General features: G+C 44.3%; 2 protein-coding genes across 8 annotated transcripts in view; one reads left to right on the top strand and one right to left on the bottom strand.

Moving 5' to 3' along the window:
* CD247 (CD247 molecule) overlaps positions 1-5,282 on the top strand; it is a 79,004-nt gene extending 73,722 nt beyond the window's left edge. Inside the window, exons 7-8 of the mRNA XM_014517573.2 lie at positions 2,389-2,430; positions 3,903-5,282. Of these exons, the coding sequence (XP_014373059.1) occupies positions 2,389-2,430; positions 3,903-3,968 (108 nt within the window). The 3' untranslated portion in view covers positions 3,969-5,282. The remainder of the gene's footprint in view (positions 1-2,388; positions 2,431-3,902) is intronic.
* Positions 5,283-5,592: 310 nt separating this feature from the next.
* The window catches only part of POU2F1 (POU class 2 homeobox 1), a 147,647-nt gene continuing 132,230 nt past the window's right edge, over positions 5,593-21,009 (bottom strand). For 6 of the 7 annotated variants that reach the window (XM_025198178.1, XM_025198179.1, XM_025198176.1 and 3 more), the window contains 2 exons: positions 20,721-20,809; positions 10,200-19,067 (listed from right to left, as the gene is read on the bottom strand). In XM_025198178.1, the coding sequence (XP_025053963.1) occupies positions 18,757-19,067; positions 20,721-20,809 (400 nt within the window). In that variant the 3' untranslated portion in view covers positions 10,200-18,756. Of the gene's footprint in view, positions 5,956-10,199; positions 19,068-20,720; positions 20,810-21,009 lie in introns of those variants that run through there. The other variant, XR_003092903.1, reaches the window with a different exon arrangement.

Here is a 21,009-nt window from a genome sequence, read left to right as displayed (position 1 = left end):
CCAGCATCCAAAACCCCCGTGCCCAACTACAGCTGGGGTCCAGTTGTCTTTTTCCAATAGCATGCACCCTGCTAGCTTCCAAACAGTGAATAACACAAGTGCAACCTTGAAGCACAAAAGGACATCTCTTCAACCACAGAAAGAAGAACTGCCCCATCACTGAGGCCCTGCTGCCAAAACAGGCAGCTCTGTGCCAGCAAATCAGCTTCAACTTACCATTTGAAGAATTCTTTTCTTTAAAACTGTTATACCAATTTTCTTCTTTCCCTGTTGGATTTACAAGCTCAGTGGGGCATGGGAACAAAGCCATGTCTAAGGAAAAGGAGTGCCGTAGTTCCCTGCTGGGAATATTTAAAGGTGGCACATAAATTGTGAAGTGCATCTCAGGTTGCAGAGCTAGAGTGCACGCCTGCTACCCAACTTTCTAATGGTGAATATCCCACCCTCCCATGTGAAACCAGCAATGGTTTTTGTGGTCCTGGGTGAAGTCCATGCCCTTGTTGAGTTTCAAATGTCGATCATTTTTTTTACAACAGCTCTCTATAAAGACTGCGTGACTAAACTTATTTTGAAAAGGAAAATGAAACTCACGCTCTCTCCACTCCCCATTCCTCAGACACCTGAAGAGCTTTTTCTGAAATTTCTCAGTACAAAAATCACCTTTGGGCACAGACAAATGGCTGGTGCCCAGCAGGGAATGGGTCACAGTGCTAGCAGGAAAAGGGGAGAATTGATTTTGTGGCCAAACCAAAAATACTGGTGACAATCCAGCTTGGTCCAGTGGCACTGGGAGTTTTTGGTTTTCCCTGGCAAAAAGATTTTTTTCTGTGAAACCTAGAAACTATTTGACCCCAAAGATAATGCTTTGTTCAATTTTCAGGTCATTTAACCCTTTAACCATTTTTTAACCTAGACCACTTTTTACATAAAAAACAGCCCAAGATTTGTTTTAAAAAGGGCAAAAAAGATGTTCTGACACTTTCAGATTTCCTCCCCTTCTTCTGGCTGACACTACTTACCAGACTTGCTCGGAGTTCACACAGCCTTGTGCCCATGGCAGACCATGGTGGGTCTCACTTGGAAGCCAACATCTTACATGATGGTCAGATGCTTAGTCTGAGGCCCCCTCGACACATTACATTGTGGATGTGATTAACCGGGTAATTGCCCCTTAAGCTGTGACCCGGTTACACGTTCAACAAATTAATGGCATGATAAAATAAGCACTAAGCTACAAAGTTATTCCACAAAAGGTGCTGGCTTCCAGGTGCAGGGCCTGCAGTGACTGCAGCGCTTCATGCACTGCCCCTGCTGTGAGCCCTGCAGCGCACGCTGCTGCAGGACTTGTAGCAGTGGCAGCTGGAAGAACGCTGCTGGTGCTGTGAACCTGAGCTGCGGGGCTTGCAGGGAGCGAACACTGCCCCACTGTGAACCTTGCAGCTCTGGAGGCTCACAGTGGTGGCAGCGTTCTCCTCACTGCCCCTGCTGGGACTCCCACAGCCCACGTCAGCTGTAGGGCTCACAACAGAGGCAAGCAGGAACACAGCTATAGGAACCAGTGCAGGGGGAACCTGGGATTGTGATCCCAGGCTCCACCTGTACTGGAGGTAAAGTGTGATGGGATCTCCCCACAACCATGCCTCCTGCAAATCATGTATGGCATGGCAGGAGGCATGATTGTGGGGATCGCACGTGAGGTCCTATTGCGTCTTTACTTGCATGTGTAGACGGGCCTGACAGACAGCAATCCAATGTGAATGCTGATTTCATTGGCACATGTGCCATAGGGCCAGCTTGTATTTTTGAAGCTGCTAATTTGAGCAGTCTTATGCTGGTGCAGTTACATTGCATCAGCATGGCTCTGGCAGCCAAGCCCCGAGTCCTGTTGGAATAGAATTCTCTTTTCCAAAGTAGCCTGCAAATGCTTCCTTTGCGCTTGGCAGCTGGTTAATAAATAAAGGCAGTGGCTGAGCCTCTGCAGGCTGCTAAACCTAGTTCATAGATGCTGTTCAACAGAGGAGTCATGCAGACCCCTCTTGGATGGCTGTCATGCCAGCCCACAAAATGAATGCAAAGTCGCAATGAGCAGGCAGAACCCCCACCACAACTAGCACAAAGTCCCATTCCCCTCCTCTCTTTAACTATGGGCCACAGCAATACCTGGTCCTTCAGTGGTGCTGCCAGGTTGCAGACTGGGCTCTTGGGGGGCTAGGGTGGGCAGAGGAGCATGCTCCAGAGCAAGAGGCCTCGACAGAGGATGCCTGGCCAGCAGCTCACTTACTTGTGCAGAGATAGGGTGCAGTTCTAGCACCTGTGGCAGGGGAAAGGAAGTCTTTAGGCAGGAAGCATCCACTAACCCAGGACTCCCGTTTCTTTTCTTCCCCAAAGCCCCAGAGGCGGCGAGGCAAAGGCAACGATGGTCTTTACCAGGTAGGTAACTGCAACTGCTCTCCTTGTCTAAGCCAGTTTTACAAACTGGTGCATAGATGAACTTCTAGGGGATGCATGAAAGGAAGAAGCAGGAAGCAGAAAGGAAAGGGGAAATAGAAAGGGAAGGAAAGAAACAAAAATCTCTGTAGTATGGCTGTAACAAGCACTGCTTTTTTTCTTAGCCATAGCACAGAATCAGTGGCTCATACAGCAGTATAACAGACTTAAAAAGGGGTGTGTGACCCACACCATTTGAGAGGCATTGCTCTGGTCTGCTTGCTTGAGTCACTGAAGTCCCTGCACCCCCTCCCAAAGAGCCTGGAGCAGTGGTTCTCAACTTTGGGGGGTGTTTTTGGGTGGGGGGAGGAAAATCACATCCTCTTTTCTAAGCAGTGCTGTGTGCAGAGGTTGGAGGTGTTCACTTTTCTGTCCCTTCTTCTGCTTCTATTCTCCTCCTCTGGTGCGCTCACCACCCTTAATTTCTTATCAAGGTAGTCTTACAGTGAGCTGACAACCAACAGGATCTCTTAGTAGCCTGCTCTACAAGAGCAGCCTTAGTCACAGGCTCCATAAGCAGCTGACTCCAGACCACTGTGGACAATCAAAGCAGGACCCACTGCTGCTCAAAAGTTGTGTGTTGATTTTGTTCAGACCTGATATGTTTCGAGGCCCTGCTGATGGTAGGTAGCATAATCGAGCAGTAAGAGGTATGCTTTAAACTGTACCTGTAGGCACAGCATATCATACTTTTAGCCTTACTTACTGGCTTCAGGAGCACTTCTCTGTCTTTAGGTCAGGAGGCTGTAGGTGGAGCCTTTTGGGCCTTGTTTGCCTGTGAATCTTGCACGCTGCCTGATCATCATCTCTGTGAAAACACTTACACTTGCTGCAAAGAAGGCCAGGACACGTTAAATAAGTGAAGCCACCTGGCTGAGCAACAGCAAGGGGACAGTCTGGGAGAGAAAATATCAGGGGGCTCATGGAATGATTCAGTATCCTACACTTCTCTTTCCTGAGCAATGCTATTAAGCCACACACCTGGCTGAGTTACCAGTGTTTTAACGCTGCTGTCCTGTCCAAATTCCAACTCTAGAATTAGAGAGGGAAGTCCACGGAGATGGGATGCAGCTTTAGATGGATACTGCTTACTGCAGTGCGGACATAACCAGATTAATGGCTACGTCTCAGCGCTGGCCAATCTTCTGCTGCTGGAGTTTGCAAAGCACTTATGAGGGCTTATACCAGAGCCGTGGTATAAACTGTGATGGTTTATACCAGATTGCTACATCCATGTGTTGCTATTAACCCTTTTCGCTAACCAAGGGCCATCAATATTCCACCATGACGAAGGAAATGCCAAAATGAACAATCCTCTTGTAGCAGCTACATAAATCCAAATTTACTTGAGCAAGACACTGGGCAGGGAATACTCTGTTACCTCCTTCACTTTGCCTTTTTTCTTCTTGTCACAGGGACTCAGCACAGCGACCAAGGACACATATGATGCCCTCCAGATGCAACCATTGCCTCCCCGCTAACAGGGACTTGTGCAGCAGATGGGCAAGACTGAGGCCAGCCCACACACTTTGGGGGAGGAGAGAAGGGAAACTCCAGGAATCCAAACAAGATGATTCTGCCAACGCCAGTTTTTCGCAGTGCAGGAAACTCCTTTTAGTCACGACACAGCAAGGAAATAACTCCATCATTTGGAGATTCCCCTTCTCCCTTCCCCCCTCCAAGTCTGCAACAGCAAGCTTCAGCTTTTCAACGTATAGATCTGTAAAACGATTCCCCATGACAGTGGTTGTTTCACAGGCTAAATTTTGTACGAGTATTTGTAGCTAGAGAAAGGGACAAGAGCAGAGTACGTGGGGGCCCCGAGGGCCATGGGCCCCCTCGGCTATCACCTGAAATGCATAAAACTTTCCACATGTCCATCATCTTGGGCCCCCTCACAGCAAAAATCAAAATTGGCACCTATGGACTGGAGCCTGGGATTCCTGGGCTCTTCCCCTGCCTCGGACTAGACTTAGGTTCCCTAAGTATTTAAAAAAACCAAAACAAAACATGTTACCTACCTCACAGGGGTGTTGTGGAGCCTCCTTTATGGTGTAAAGCTCTTAGGGGTCCTCCCATGGAAGGCACTATAGTTGTGGCCACTGTTTCTACTGTGATCTGCACTAGAGTAACTACAACTGTCCAGCTAAATTATCTTCCACTGTAAATTCAGCTTTACGTTTCTTTAACTGCAAAGAACTGGAAAAAAACTGTCAAGTTGTTATAGTGTGACACAAATGCTAAAAGCATGCTCTGCTTTTCAGTCAGAAAAAGCCCAGCACTGGCTGCAACAGGGGCTCAAGAAATAACACCCGGCACGACGAGCTCCTGCAGCACATGAGCTGTATCCAGGAATACGGATGACAACAAATGAAAGCTAGGTAACCTTTAGCAGAGAGGTTTCTTCCTGCAGCAGGACTGGTGCAGCATATTAAGTGAACCATCCCTATTCATTAGGATGCGAGCTGGGACATTGCACACCAGTAACGCTTGGCAATGAGATAATGCTGGGAAAATTGGGATTAAATTACAGGATGCCTTAAGATTGGTTGAAGATCCACAGTTTGACCTTTTCTGCTGACATGCTTCAGTGCTGTATTTTGTACGTGATAAAAACAAAGCAAAACTTACTTGCTGGGAAAGGAAATGTAGAAAAGCCAAAGAAATGTACATTAAAAAAAAAAAATCTCTTTGGGATCTTTTCCAAGGTGAGCACAAAGGCATTGGTGCTCAGCAACAGAAAGGATCTGCAGCGAGCTAATAAAGCTGGTGGGGAAGCCACACGTGTGTAATTGTGTCTAACTGGGCTGGCTGATTTTGAGGCATGGTCTCTCTGGTGCTGGAAAGCAAGCACTTGCATCCACTCTAGTCTACCTTTACACTCAGCTGGCAGCCAGTCTTGTTCCCTATTTTAAGTGAGAAAAGGCTGGAGGACAGTGCAGGGGTGGGGAGCAAAACCTCTGAGCTGAGAAGAAGCAGGCAGGAATGGGTTGCAGTTTGTTTGGCAAAACAGAGAGAAGGAATGGGCCCTGCCTCAGTCGGGCGTCTCTGAGGTTTTGCCTGCCTACCAGTCACACACATTTAAAAACCACAAACAAGCGCATACATGTTAAAACACTTGGAAAATGGTTTAATGATGTTTACAACAGAAATGAACTGTACAGTTACAGTAAGTTTAATATATATAAAAAATTACAGCAGACAAATGCATCTACACAAAATCTACCATTTCATCCTGATTTACTGTAATCTACACAATCTCTCAATGCCTACAGTCACCTGCAGGCAGCCACTGGGAAAAAATAATAAAGGGCATCTTTAAAGAGACAGCATCCTCCTCCAGGAGACGTCAGCTAAGCTTCAGAATCATTGGGTCTTTTACACTTCAGACTCGAGACAAGAGAAAAATGCTTTTTCTTTAGGTGCAAGTACCCCAGTCCCACCCTGGGCTCAGGGATCTCACTGACCCTGAGGGGACAAGTGAAGTAAGTGAGAAGAGGGGAAGAAAAGAAAAACAGCTCAACCAAACAGTCATGCAAAGCAAACCCAAGCAGTTAACACTTGAACTACAATGTCTATTTTTCAGAAGCCAAGCATCAAGACTCCCAACAGGACACTCAGTATTCACAGATCATCACTCAGAGGAAACCAATGGCTGGAGTTAGCAGGAATCCCAGTTTTCCCCAGAGACCAACAGAGTTTAAAAACTAACATGCACTTAAGGTTCTTCTTAAATAAATTGTGGGCCTTTCCAGCCCCTTCCTTAAACAGCAGGAAAACACTCTAAGACCCAGTTACATAGAGAGGAAACGTGGGCCTTTAGGGAGAAAAAACAAAGAAAGACACAAGGGTGCTGTCTCTTTAAAAAAGAAAGAAGGAACCCTAGTTGGGTGCGGCGCTCAGTGAAAATGCCATCTGAATCGGTGGAAGTTTGTCATGGAATATTATGTACACGTAGAAACTCTCTTTAATTATGAACACCTAGGCAGTGAGAACTGTTATGTTAATACATACATAGACACACCCAAAACATACAAAAATACTATTATTTCAAACTACTAAGAATAGGACAGTTCAGTTATCTCCATGCTATGACTTTAAGAGCATTACACTGAAACAAACAAGAATTTAAACGACAATTTTTTAATATCCCAGAAATATACCAAAATATACATCTAAGCTTTGGAATTACTGAGGTTAGACTAATGCAAGTGCTGGGTAATCGTACTTAATACACAAGTCTAAGGTTCTGCAGGAAAGAAATTATCTTTGGTATCTGCATCAGGCTAATAATATTAACATTTGGATTTTGCTTTGGGATAGAGCTTGTATGACCCTAGAACCAAACACCCCCCAATCAACTGAGATTAAAAAGATCCATGTAAAAAGTTCCTCCATTTGCAATCCCCCCCCAAGTTAAAAAGTCACAGGCATCTACCTAGCATAAAAGGTTGAGAAATACAATGCATAGTTGCACAGTGGTGCTGCAAAAATAAAATGAAATATATAGAAAAAAGGAACTAGAGGAGAAATGAAAAGCTTTTTCTTCTGCTTTCAGGGATTTCTCACAACAGGACAGCCTCTTCCAAGCAGTTACGGGGAGGGGGGGAAGCTCAGAAGTGCACCTCAGCGTGTATTAATCAACATCACCCAGCCCCCAAAGGGTTAAAGCACCCATCAGAGCAGCCAGTCATGCACCAAAGTCTTCAGCTTCTCAACCAATCTGTGGAGTCCCATCAGCTGCATCACTCTCCCCAGCGGCTGCACCCCGGGTTTTGGCCAGTTTCAAGAGCAAGTGTCTTCCAGAGCTAAATGGTGATGCGTGGGGTGGAAGTCACCTGGCACAGGTGGAGCCCACTTGGCCGGGGAAGCAGCCACAGGGCACAGGGCAGAAGCAGGAAGTCCGTCCTGCCAGGATGGCAGCCTGCCGAGACCCCCCCACCAGGGCTGGCTCACAGATGGGGTTGGTGCTGAAGACGCCCCTTTGTCTTTGGTTTGTTTGTTTGTTTTGAGTTTATACAATCATTAGGAAATCTTTGGTTTTGGCTGGAAATTTTTAAAAGAACAAAACAAAACAAAGAAACCGCCCCCCCGGCTTATAGCAGCCACCGTGACCTGGCAAAGCTTCTCTCTCCCATGGGGGTGGGGAACTACATTCAAAGTAAGATGGAAGGGATCAAGGGGGCAGCTTCTGGTCAGCCTGGGGGACACAGGATTGTCAAATAATAAAGACAAACATAAAGATTTGGAGCGTCTTCTCTTTTTGGTCATGTTGAAAACAAAACAAAACAAAACTAAACTAAAAAAAACCCCCAAAACACAAAAGCAAAACCAGCAAGTAGCACTTCGGGGCCTGCCTTGCCCTGGAGCTTGGCACAGCCTCGGCGGCTCCCGGGGAGGGACCAACCAGGCAGTGTGGACGTTCCACACATGGAGGGGCGGGGGCTGGCTATTCACAGACTAATTAAGAGGACCCCTTGTAAGCAAAAGAAACAGTAGAAGATTGCAATTTGCCCTCGGTTTGCAGTAGCTTTTAAGCAGCGACATTCAGAGGCTTTAGGGAGTCACTCCCCAGGTTGCAGGTCACGGGATGCTATAGGCCAGAGTTCAACGTTAATCAAGGGAGGGAGGGCAGACTTGGCAACTCTGTAGGGTTTGGAGAAAGTTAAAGCAAGTTACTCAGTTACGAGTTAGAAATGAGGTATACGACAGCTCCTGTACCTGTGGCGGATAAACACCCCACACCTATTCACACCTAGCCTTAGATACTACCAGAGAGGAAGGAAATGGAACAGCATTGGCAGGCACAGGGAAGCTACTGCACTGATCCTTCCGGCAGACAGTTGGCACATGCTCTCTGAAAGGAGAACACCTTTTCCACATCTAACTTGCCCTAATTCACAATACCCAGAGCCCACTGCAGGCAACTCTGCAGTGACCCCTTCTCTCCCCGTTTCAAAACGAGGGCCCTGTTGTATTCTCTGTGAATTCCCTGGGAGAAGAGATGTCACATTTCTCCTGTGAACTCACTTGTGCAAAGAAGGCACCAGGATTCACAGATGCCGACACAGTGAGAGGGAGGACGAGAATGTGGAAGGACCTATTTTTGATCCAAACTACCTTGTGTGGAAGGACACCATCAAAGGTGATTACTTTGATTTGTACAGTAGCTCTCAGGTCTGAAGGGGCCTGTGTGCTCTCCACAGCATATGACTTGGCCTACAGTCTCCAGGGTCTTGGATGGAGCCAAAATAAGATTTTTATTTTTTTTTTTAAAGAACTTAGGATTTGTATAGCACCATAGCATGCCAGCACCACCCACAACATCAGCACAGCGCAACGAACAGTGTTTGAAAACACGCTGCTGCTACAAAAGGGGCAATACAGAGTTTTAGCAGGTTCCACAGGAATAGGCTGAGAATTTGGAAGAAAAGGAGCTAAACTGGGGGGACGGAGTGGCGAGTTAAACATTTTGCGGTTTACATAAACTTGAGGGGAAACCATTCCCCAGATTGGAACAGTTCCAAGGCAAATCGTATTTTTGGCCTGAGCTGCTTGAGGTCCTGCTTGGTAGGGAGGTGAAGTACAGCGGAAGGGGTGCTCCATCCTGGGGCAGACCCCTCAGCAGCACTAAGGAACCCAAAGGACAGCAGCTTCTCCCCCTTCCTATGGGTTGTTTCATTTCCTTCCTCAGATCTGTTTTCCTTAAAGCACACCTTGTTTTCCACATCTTTTGTTCCAAGTGCTCTTATCTTTGAGAAGTCATTTCTTCAATATCCCTATTACCTACCTATAAATCTAACTAGCTCTTTGAAAAAAGTCACACAATATTAATACCACTTTTACATCATGTCAGAACAACAAGTCTATTAGTAAAGCTTTCAGTGAAGTTCTGCAATCCGATTGGTTTCTGGAGGAAGAGTAGCTGGACAACTCATCTATTTCCCCCCTCTCCCTTTCTTCACAAGAGCTCACCAGGTTCACTGATAAAGCAACTCAGCCCAATAGTAGGATACACAACAAAGTATCAAGCTATTTTGGGGAGTAAACAAGGACTCTCCAGGCTCCCCCACCTTAAGAAGAGGAAGATCACCTGCACAAGTGTTTCAACAGACTCTGATTTTGGTCATGCTGCTTCTATATTTGAGGGGAAAATGTTTTTTCCCCTGATGATTTCTCTGCAGCAGCTTGAAACAGGGTGCTGCAGCACTGGACAATCTTCACACGCAGTCTATTCTCACAGAGTCAAAAGAAGCGTGTGCAGAAAAAGCAGGGTTACCCACCAAAGATGAGATCCTTACGGAAAGGGATACAGACCCACAGCTCTAAAAGGCCCAGCGTTTTTCCTCTTACCCGCTCTGAAAACAGCAGAGCTGACAACTTATCAGTGCCTTTGGTTCCCTACCGTGCCATTGGAAATTCTCCTGGCCCAATGGAGCTCCACGCTCCTCTAGAAATCTACCTCTCCAGATAAAATACCACACACACACACACACACACACACGCGCCCCTCTTCCTCTACCCAATACACCTCAGGAAAACTGGGAGGGATGCCTTGGAGTCGGGATGGAAGAGGCTAGGAACCCCTCCCAAATTAATCCCACTTTCTCCAGCGCTCCCATCCAAACACCAAGAGGAACACCCTCTGCCCCCTCCCCAGCCAGCCAAGCCCTCCACAAACAAACCCGCCCCCGCCCCGCCCCATCCCCTCCCGACGACTGTCTCACAGTATTTCGATCCTTTCAGGTACACCAGCCAGGCGCTAGGAGCAGGTTAGCTTTCACTTCTCAGTTTGGTTTTTCTTTTGTAGTTTTTGGTCTAGACAGGATTAGCATTGCTATTAGAAAAGGAAGTGTCTAAAAAGTCTTCCACCTATTCTCAAGCACTACAAGCCCTACATTCAGTAACAAGACAGGGGGATAAAAGGAACCTGTTTCACTTTTGCTCTCCCAGTTAGATTAAGATGCAACAACCATTCTCCTCCCTCCCCAAAGTTAAATGCAATGGACCAAATTCAGCCCTGATGCAACTCCACTCACTGACATGGATGCCACCTGGGTTGAATCTGACCCAATGTATCCATCTCTCCCCCAGCCCCACAGCGTACACACACTTCGCCTGACCTTTCGATCCCTGCAAAGGCCCTTATTATTCGTAAGGAAAGGCAGGGCAGGAGGGGAAGTGTGTGCGCACTGTAAAGGACCCTGAACAGCAACCCAATCAGTAACCTGCATGCCATCACGTGCTGTGCTGCAGATTAGACCACAGATAAACCAACCAAACAACAATCCCAAACCCAGGAGCGACAAAATGTTTCCTTTGGCAAGACAGATACAAGGAAAAAAATTCATGAGCAACATTTTCCTTCTAACACAGTCAACCCCATTCTCTCCCCCCGACCTCCACCCACCCCCACCCAACCCTATAAAGTTGTAACCTATAAACAGGATCTCAAATACATACAGCATAATCATGTTCATCAATCATAATAAACATCAGTTCAACTAAACTCTACAGCTAGAATTATCTCCACTATTTATAAAGTTTGTTTTTCTCTTCTGATTTTTTCAGTTTAAAACCAGTTCTGCGACAATGCTAAGCTATGCTGAGGTATTTTATGAAGGTGCCAGAAGCCAGCTACTACCCGCAAGCATTGATCTCACAGCTCTATGGTGCTACCTCTTATTGAGGGGAGAAAGGGAGAGGAAAGGAAGGGAGGGGGGGCCCAGATCATTCCAGGTGGCAGACACTGTGCTGAGGACATACTGAACTGGATCTCAAGTAGATTCTCCCCAGTGAAGCACACTTTGCTAGGAAGCTCTAGCACTAAGTCCAGGAGATGCTCCACGAACAAGAATTTAGTCAGAAAAGCAATACCTGATACACTCTAAATAACTGACCACATCCGTCTGTTCTGTCAAACTATGTACTTTCGCCTGTCCAAAGGACAGTACTAAATACAGACCCAATGCATTCAGATATAACCCTCCAGAGAGAGAGAGAGAGGTGAAAACTTAGAGAAGCCTGTCCATTATGAGCAAGTCAGGCTGAGTGAGACAACAGGAGAACAAAACTGTATTAGTTAAGGTGTGCAACAAGACTGGTATCTGAACTACAGTGTCTAGCAACAGAAACAAAAGCACACATGCTAAATTGATAGGAAGAACATAGAAGAGCTCAGCCCTTGGGCAGCAAGTGGAGTTAAATTATTCCATTCCTCCTCCCAATTGATGATAAAAGCAAGGAAAGGTCAATCGTGTTTTAATGTGTGGGTATGTGTGTGTACCAATATGGGGGTCCATGCACTTCCTTTCTTTCACTGCACTGAAACCAGTTTTGATTAAGGTTTGGGGAATTGGACCTTGGTCTGAACATGTGGCAAAAACTATAACAAGCACCTTAATAACTTGAAAACCAAGTCAAACAACAGACTTGCATTAGGTCAGGGCATGTGACAAGCAAGGACATGCAATGTTTACCTCTAAACTACAATACATAAAAGGAGTGAGATCGCCTTAGACAAACGTGCTCGTAAAGTGTTTCACAAGGCTGGGGAACCATTTTCCCCAACATCTTTTAACTTTGGTAGGCTCTGATCCAACTTCTACTGAAGACTTCTTGACATCTACGGGAACTCAAGGGGGCTACTTTTGGGAGAAGAACCTGTGCAGCCACACTAAGTGAAACCACACGTCAGCCACTTTTGGAGGTCACGTATGTTGTTGTAATTGGCTAAGAAGTCTTAAGCAGGCTGGTTACGGATGGATAATCATGAATAAAAAGGATGTAAGCCTTTTTCTTTCCATAATCTCTGTGTTTGCATAGTGTGTGGATACACACATACATGAATTGTAGATAAACTCAGTTCTATTGTTTTGCAAGAAGATGAAAAACTAGCCTTAAAACAGAATGAACTGAACAAGCTGGCACTTACAGACTGGACTAGTTTAGAAGCACATTATCAATAGCTTGGATAAGATACCATGTTTAGTCTGTTCCACTTCCACTACATGGCCAAAACCAGCTATTTATTCTATTAAGGATGTGGTGTCAAGTTTCTGTTTGGCATGTTTAGCAAAATATTAACCGTTGACAAACAAGGTAAATTGAAGTCTCCTTTACAAGCAAGAAACAGCCCTCTCTTTTTAAATTCAATGTTATTCTATGCCAGGGATATACATCAGAGCTGAGGAATAAGTACAATGGCTCCTTCAACCCTTCCAACAGGAGAACCGTAACAAGCCAACATGGACTGCAGGGTATCTTCTATTTAAAGAAGAGTGGCTCCCACATCCAAAACAGCTCTCCACTACTAGCTACTTGTTTTTACAGTGGTCACAACTGAAGGTAAGACTGAATATGCGCATTTCATTTCAACCTCAAAGAAAAGAGTCAGCTATTGTCCACCTGGAACAATGCTTTGGTGAGTGGCATGGAGAGTTCTCTCAGACGTATTTTGGTAAGAGCTGTCATGCTGCTCCCTGAGCATCTACTGATAGACTATTTTTATGAGAGAGAGGAATAAGCTAATATTCTTGTTAAAATGTCTGTTACAGAGATGTCAATGACTCTGAGGGATATTAAAGAAAGACAAAATCTCCAGTATAGAGCAATATCCTCTTAAAGCTCTGAAGAGGGAAGATCAGAAAGGGGGCAACGGATGAGAGGCAGCGCGATACAGTGCAACGTGAGAGCTCCACCATTTTTCTTAACAAATGGAAAAGGTAGAACAGATACTTAGCTGTGTTAAGGTAAATATCAAGTTATAGTAACCCCAGGGGAAACCACATTGCAAAACAAGTCAACCAATGCATTGTTACAGATTTCCTGAGTGTTTTCACTAAAAACGTCACTGTTAAATGGGCATAACAGCAGGCTCCCTTCCAACTGAAAGGGAAAAGGAAAGTTGCAGTTTTTCGAGTCTTCCAAGGTCTGTGACTCAGATTACTCTGCAGCAAGCCTCTCTCACCGTCAGGGCTGGACACAGGCATGGGCAAACTGGGTGGCCTCCTGGAGCCCAGACAGAAAGGGGGGCCAAAAATGGTAATTTTTTTATTACCATCATTATATTTGGCAAAGGGAGGCCTGATACCAAAAGTTTGTCTGGGGTCACCAGGAGTCTAGGTGTGGTGCTGCTTGCTGTGCTCTGGCATGTCCGTTATCATCTGCCTGGATGGTCTTGCTAGTGGAGCAGCTGCTCAGGAACAGCAGCAGCACGTTCTCAGATGAGTACTGCCTACCTTAGCAGCGTGCTCCCCAGGGCCCAGGTTTTATGGACTCTATGGCACAGTGGCCTTTTCTCAGCCTGATTTGGCTTTGAATTAATTTGTGAGGCTTTACTTCTTGAAGGCAGACTATTTATTTTAGTAAGTACTGGGGCAAATGTGCATTGGCACAAGTTACCCAGGAAAATAAACAAACATAAGCTACCCTGACTCTAAGCTACAGGCCTGACAGGTCTATTACCCTAATACCCATCTGAATATTTTGTTCAGATGGGTATTAAGCTGTCTCAGCATTAACTATGTATATGTACGCGTGCATACATACTAGATGACAAATTCATCTGAGGAACTAGTGAAACTTCTCTTTCACTGGTTTACATGGGGGTCTTACCTTATGCCAAACGCATACATAGATCTTATAAGCAGCACTAACTGTACGTGAGCGTGTAACAGTATATAAACAGAAGACAGGCTGCCCATCAGATAAGTTATATTAAGGGGCCAGTGAACTGTAAGTGGTTTAGCGGCATCCAAACCAAAACTTGAATGACTTCTCCCAAGACCAAAATTCATTATTAGTTCTCTGAGCCTCAATCGGAAAAAAATTCCTCATCCTCCCCTTCTCCAGACCTCAGGAAACAGTCATTACTCCTATTGTTTTATGCGCCTTTCCTCCACCTATGAATTTATATAGAGATCTTAACTGCCCTTGGGCCATGAAGTGAATCCTTCTGCCCAATTTTTTAACCTGTTCTTTGTCATGCTTGCAAATGTGAAAATGAGCCCCATCTATACAAACATGGAGATCTGGAGAGTTGTCATGGGTAAGATGCCCTGGATAACTATTAAATGCCCCTGGGATGTGCAAGGCAATTTTAGGGAATTTGTGCTGGTGCAACCTATACAATATGATCAACACAAGAGTTAGAGAGTATATCAAGGGAAGGTGGGGAAGTCCTACTGAATTCACTGTCCTCAGAAATAATAAAAGCTATGATTTCTTTTTGAATTAAAGTAAACTCCACTCTTTGGAGTGGAAAAACACCACTATTGGAAACTAACGTTCTGGGTCTGTCTGCCAATATTTTAAGATATGGGATTAACACTTCTTTACTAATCCTGACGTCCTTAGAAACAGAGTCTCAGCCTCTGGGCCCTTGTACAATTGCTACAGAAACTCCATCTATATGCTTCTATTTCTGCTGTAATCATAATTATGGTTTTAAAACAGCAACTTCCACTAAACTCCAGTAACTTATTACGTATGCCTCTCAAACTCAGAAATGCTGTGCATATTCAGTCTTACCAGGTAGATGCACGGTTTGGAACTGATGTGAACCTCACCTCTGGGTTCTTAGGCTTTGTCCCTTAGCTAAAATACTAAAGGTGACCAACATCAACAAAAGGAAACAGTATATCAATGAGAAGCAGGGTCTAAGCAGATCAACAGGAGGACGGCACTACAACCAGCCACTGACAAGTTTGAGCCAAGCTGGGAGAGGACGGTGTGGTGTTTGGGTCAATTTACAATCAGGTGTTCAGAGTAAAAAGAAAGCATTTCAACCAACTCACCGTGGGCAAATGGCTACTCTGAGTCTCTGCTTTCTCTCAGGAAAAGGTCATTTAAGAAGCTCCCTGGAGTCTGGGCCCCACAGAGGAGGTCTGGGTAGTACAAGGATGAAGGAGGGAGGAAAGAAGGGAGGGTTTAAGGTGCTCGCACCAGAAGTCATGCGACCAATGCAAAGGTAGCCAGGAAAAAAGCAGATTTTTATAATAAATAACCATCCCAGCTGCATTAGTGTTCCAGATACGTACTTATCGAGACCCTCTCTCAACCACAAAACCGCAAGAATGGGAAGTGGAAAACCACCCTGACAGCTGATGGCACAGACCTTTTGATCCATGAAGAGAAGTTCTGATGCTGATTTAAGGCCCACATTCTTTGAATTTCCTGGATAAATGAATAGGGCCACCTCTTCCCCCCACCCTGTCCCAAATCCAATAGGGAACAGAGGATACAATGGTGCAATGATCGTTAGCATGCCCATTAGCAATACGCTTCTTGGTAAATTTTACTTTTGAGCGTGCGTGGTGGCGAGTGGGAATTTTCAGACCTAAGTACACACATTACAGTTGCAGCTTTCCCCACCCTCTTACTTCACTGAACACAAGTCCCAGGGGACTGATATTTCCTTTGGTAAAAACTGTAGTCAATATTATGGTCTCGAGACCAAACATAGTGGGTACCAACATCTCCTCTTCCACTTTTCCCCTGCCTCCCTGAATCTTACCCATCTGTACCTTCTACCACTCCAAAGCCGTTACTATGGGCAATTTATATCCATGCAGTATTAATTATAGCCCTAAAATCTTCTGCACAGACTGAAGTCACAGAGACACCAGACACACCAGAATATCTAGATCTATCCAAACCGGTGGGGTGAGGGTTGGGGGACCTGTTGGATTAGTAATCCCCTGACATTGTAAATAGAATGGCAAACCAAACAAAAGAAACTAGTTAAAAAAAAAAATCAAGTTAAGAGTCTGCCCCAAGGATAATACAAATTACCAACCGACCAACCAAAAAACGTTAAAACAAGCAGCAATTTTTATATAAAATTAATAATAAAAAAAGACAAATGAAAAAGAAATTGTCAGTAGCATCTATCGCCTCTCTGCGTTTGAACTGCACTTATACAAACTAGTCCATTAGTACAGCAGCTTGCTAGAAATTGACTTTGGTTCAAGCTTAGTTTTTAAAAAAATAAAACATAAAAAAAAAAATCAAAAACATTAAAAACGGTGGACGGACATTTGTTAGTTTCCCTGCTTGCAGTTCACTAGTTTTGAAGTATTAGGGATAATTGTTTTAAATAGTCTGTGAATCGGGAAGGTGGAGAGTCAGAGGTGAGCAGATCAAGACCACGAGGGAGGGGATGAAGAAATAAAGGTTTCTGCCATCTGAGTGCAAATGTAAATCCCATGCACTTGGGTCACAAACAAAAGTGCACACAGGTTTTAAGATGCTGCATGCTTGATCTCAATTTATAAGAGATTCCAAGATGCTCCGGGACCACCAACAAGACCAACATAACTAACTGAACCCACTATCTTGGAACTCGGTGGTGACCAAAAGAGGGGCAGGGGCTGCTGGAACACCTTCTCTAGCTAAGGACAATTTTGTTTGACGTATGTGGCAGAAACCTTTAAATCCAACAGGAATGGAAAGTTCAAAGTGAACCACATTGCAGTGATCCAGTCTTCTCTTATTAGAAGTCTTTTTGGTTTAGGTACTAGACCGATATATCAAAGAATATACAGAGCCGACTTCTGTATAATCAACTGCTTTTCCTCATCCATTCTCTTCAACTCTCCATTCCTAAAATGTTCCTTGCTACATGGACTGGAAACAACCCTGGAAGGTAGCTACAGTGGCAGGCCAACCCTGACTATAGTCAGAGATACTTATTGCCATTCTGATCTAGCTAGCAGCATCACTGCTCAGAGACCACATCAGAATATCAAGATGTGTGCAAAGCCCCAACATCAACTAGGCAGATCAGTACCATCCACTGTAACAGGATGGCCTTTCCACCTGACTGCTTACATCTTCCTTTTTCCAAGGCACCAAATCAGGTGGTAGAGAAAGCAATCTATAAGCTAGTTAAAACAGAACAGGGGAGGGTAGCAAGGAACACAAGACTGCTTTCTCACAAATGTATTGGCATAAAAGATGGCAGCCTTTGTTCCAGTAGCCTCAATTTTTATTCTTGTAGACAGAAGCACTTCCCAATGGAAAAGTCCCCAAACATTAGAAACACCTGAAAAGTAATATTGCTATGATGAAATAAGCCAATCTGACCTTTCAAAGTCCTGTACCAAGTCCAGCTGGTGGGTAATTTGGACTGTGGATGCCTCTCTCTATTACCAATATTGGTGTCCACAGGCAACTTTTTGTCTTTAGAATACTTTTGCTTTTTAAAAGGGCAAATTGAAAACAATGAAACAGGAGAACCACCATTGTGTACTAGAAATAATCTGGACGTGGAGGGCCAAATCTTACCCTGTGAAAACAAAAGGTGCTGTGCCCAGACAAGTCAGATCAAAATCTATGCACTCTGCCAAAGCAACTGAGTGAAAGAGAACTGAAATACAGAAGTAAAGAGCAGATTAGCTTGGAGATTTGCACACATCACTCTCTGCCTCTACACTGAGCTTTCTGCTTAGGTGATAAAAACAAACGTGTCCAATCCCTCTGTAAAAGTCACCATATAAATCAAGTTCAAGGATGAGGAAGTCATACAAAACATCCTTAGGAGATTAGGACAGAAAGTCTCTTTGTCTCTCCTCTCCACCCTCCCGCTGTGGCATGGGAGCTCACCGAAAATGATCCAGGAGCAAAGACAAACGCGTCCAAACTATATATATAAAAATAATAATAATAATAATCATCATCATCATAATAATAGAGATACACCAGTAATACAGGCCTGCCTAAATTGTACCAGTTAAGAAAGGAACCCCCAACATGATTGATACGATTATAAACACCTTGTATGACATAATGGCCTGTACAACAGACCTATAAAATGATAATTAAAAAAAAAAAAAAAAGAAAAGATATTTATTTATTTAGACCAAAAAGAAATGAGAAATCCCCTTTCTATGTCTGAGTTGATAACCCACCTTAACTTGTCATTGTGACTGCTGGAAATGATAAGTAGTCCTTTCACTTTTTTTGTTTTTTGTTTTTTTGTTTTTTTTTTGTTTTTTTGTTTTTTGTTTTTTTACATTTTTGGTTAGAAAGTTCTCCAATCCATGAAGCGGTCCTGAAAAGACAGTGTTTATTATAAAATTAGGCAAATGTCTGTCCCAGCTTTATATCCTTCCTGTTTTGCTTTTGTTTTGATAATTTTCCTTCTCTCCCTTGTCCCCAGCAACATGGCGAGAGGAAGCCAATCACATTTTTCAGTTCATAAACCCAGCTGGCAGCCAATCCCACTGCAGAGTGAAACAGGCTGGTAGCAGCACAGCTCAGCCCGGCTCACTGTGCCTTGGAGGCAGTAGTGGTGGTGGAAGTGGCCCCGCTGGCGGAGGCCACCGTGAAAAGAGAGTTCTGGATGGACTCAGCTGAGGTGGAGGTGGCATGAAGGCTGGCGACTGGTCCAGAGGCCCCTGCGGAGGCTGCAGCTGCAGAGACCAAGCTAACAGGGTTGCTGGTGAGCAGAGAAAGATTCTGAGGGTTCAGGAACAGAGGGGCAGTTACGATGTTAGGAGTACCTCCAGCATTGGCAAATACCAAGTTCCCAGTTGCATCCAGTGATGTTATTGGAAGAGAGCCACCAGATGCAAGAGCTATAAAAGGAAAACCAGGCAGGGAGGAGACATCAGCATTAACAGCAAAAAATAATGTGGCAAGTGCAACAACTCTCTAGATTTCCCTCCTATGACAACAGTACTCTTTTCCTCTACAGATTCCTTCCTCTTACTTCACCCAATCATAAGAAGACTCAAAATTGCTTTAAACTGGGACATGGGGTTATTGAGGCTGGCAGAGATAAGAATGCAAGAGGGAGAAGCCCCTCAATATTCCCAAATTATGGGAAGGAGAGAGGGGGTTTCCTCCCCCATTCATCATTGTTTACATCTCCCCAGCATATTTCCTTATCTCTAAGGAAACCAGAGGCTTTGCCATGTAAAAACAAAAACAAAGCAACAGTACTGTTCTGAAGTAACATTTTAATGAGTTATATGCAAACAGTGACATCTGTATTTTACATATAACCCTAAGGCTAATTTTTAAATAATCTGCAAAAATCTTTTTCATCTGCTTCCGAGGAGACGGGACCTATTTTATGGGATTGCATGTGGTCAACCTAAGGCAGGTGAAGTGAAGTAACTGTGCAAGCATGTGCCACAATTCAACCGTGTAGTACCTGATATCTTTGGAGCACCACTTCACACTACCCAGAGCAGTTCCAGTTGCCACTGAGTTGGGTTTTGGCTGGCAAAAGCTGAGCAGCTGAAGCTAAGCAGAAGCTGGTTTTAATTTTTGTAAAGTGATAAAAATATATAAAGTTCCTATCCATGAATAAAATTTAAGAGGAGCATCTCTGGGTGATTTTTACATTAAAAAATATAGACTGTAGGCTCTCTCATCTGAATTTACTCAGTATTTCCCATCTAAATGTACTCAAAAAGCATAAGTTTACACTGAGTTATTTTTCACCAATGAAATATTGCTGACCTCCTGTTCAAACTGTCCACCAAGTTGTCATCTCAAAACAGAAGACAGCATTTATGATGAAAAAGTTCCCTAGGACCAATGTATAATAAGATTCTGCAGGGGCTGCTATGGCTGCAGTGCATTTGATCTAAAAAATCAACTAAAATCTAAGCGAGTCTTTCTAACCATTTCAAAACATTTTGGTTGAAGACCCTAATGGGAACCCACACTCCATTTTACTGGCCAGGGAAGACATACGGCTCAAGGGACACAGCAGTGGAAAGGATAGAACGTGCATGCACATGGAGCCATTACAAGGCAACACTGCTTTGAGCATGGCTTTTTAAATTCTGGATGTGTTGACAACAGTTACTCTATGGGCCCATTTTTAAAGTCTTAACATTGGATCTTTGCACTGAGGTGGCTTGCTCTTTGAAATGCCCTGCAACAGGTCTTAATACAATTCAAGCTTCTGACAAAAAAGCTGTAGAAAAAGCAGATATCTAAATGTGTTATGACAGATGATACCTCCATGCCCACCAACTCCCTTTCTAAATCCCTAAGAGGCTACATACTGTCCTAACTGCACTTCCAAATCATCTCTTACCATTTATAACTGAGGCACAGAACAAATCACAGAGTGTACAGATCTACTGTGTAAAGCCTGAATGCTGACTTTTGGCATGGAGGAATAAGAGCTCTATCTCTCTCTGTTAGCAAAATACACAGACAACCCAGCTTTTTTAACTCAGAAATGCACCCACAGAAGAAATGTTACTGACCTTGAATAGTTGCCAGTGTGCTGTTGCTCATCAGAGCTGGGCTGAGAGCACTGCCTAATGTCCCTGGATTGAGACTGAGTAAGGCACCTCTGCAATATTGAGACAATAGGAGAGGAGACAAAGACATGGGGAGGAACTATTAATTTCAGGTAAGACCAGTCCACTGTTCAGACATACACCACCATATAAAAGAAAAAGGGGAAGGTAAGAGAGCAGAATTCAGGAGTCTCATTTTATAACTTTTCCTGTAATATCAGAATTTCTCACAGAAAAATGCAGCCTTGAATAG

Source organism: Alligator sinensis, unplaced genomic scaffold (genome assembly GCF_000455745.1).
Source record: "Alligator sinensis unplaced genomic scaffold, ASM45574v1 scaffold19_1, whole genome shotgun sequence".
Taxonomy (NCBI): domain Eukaryota; kingdom Metazoa; phylum Chordata; order Crocodylia; family Alligatoridae; genus Alligator; species Alligator sinensis.
This window is presented reverse-complemented; position numbering and strand designations above follow the sequence as displayed.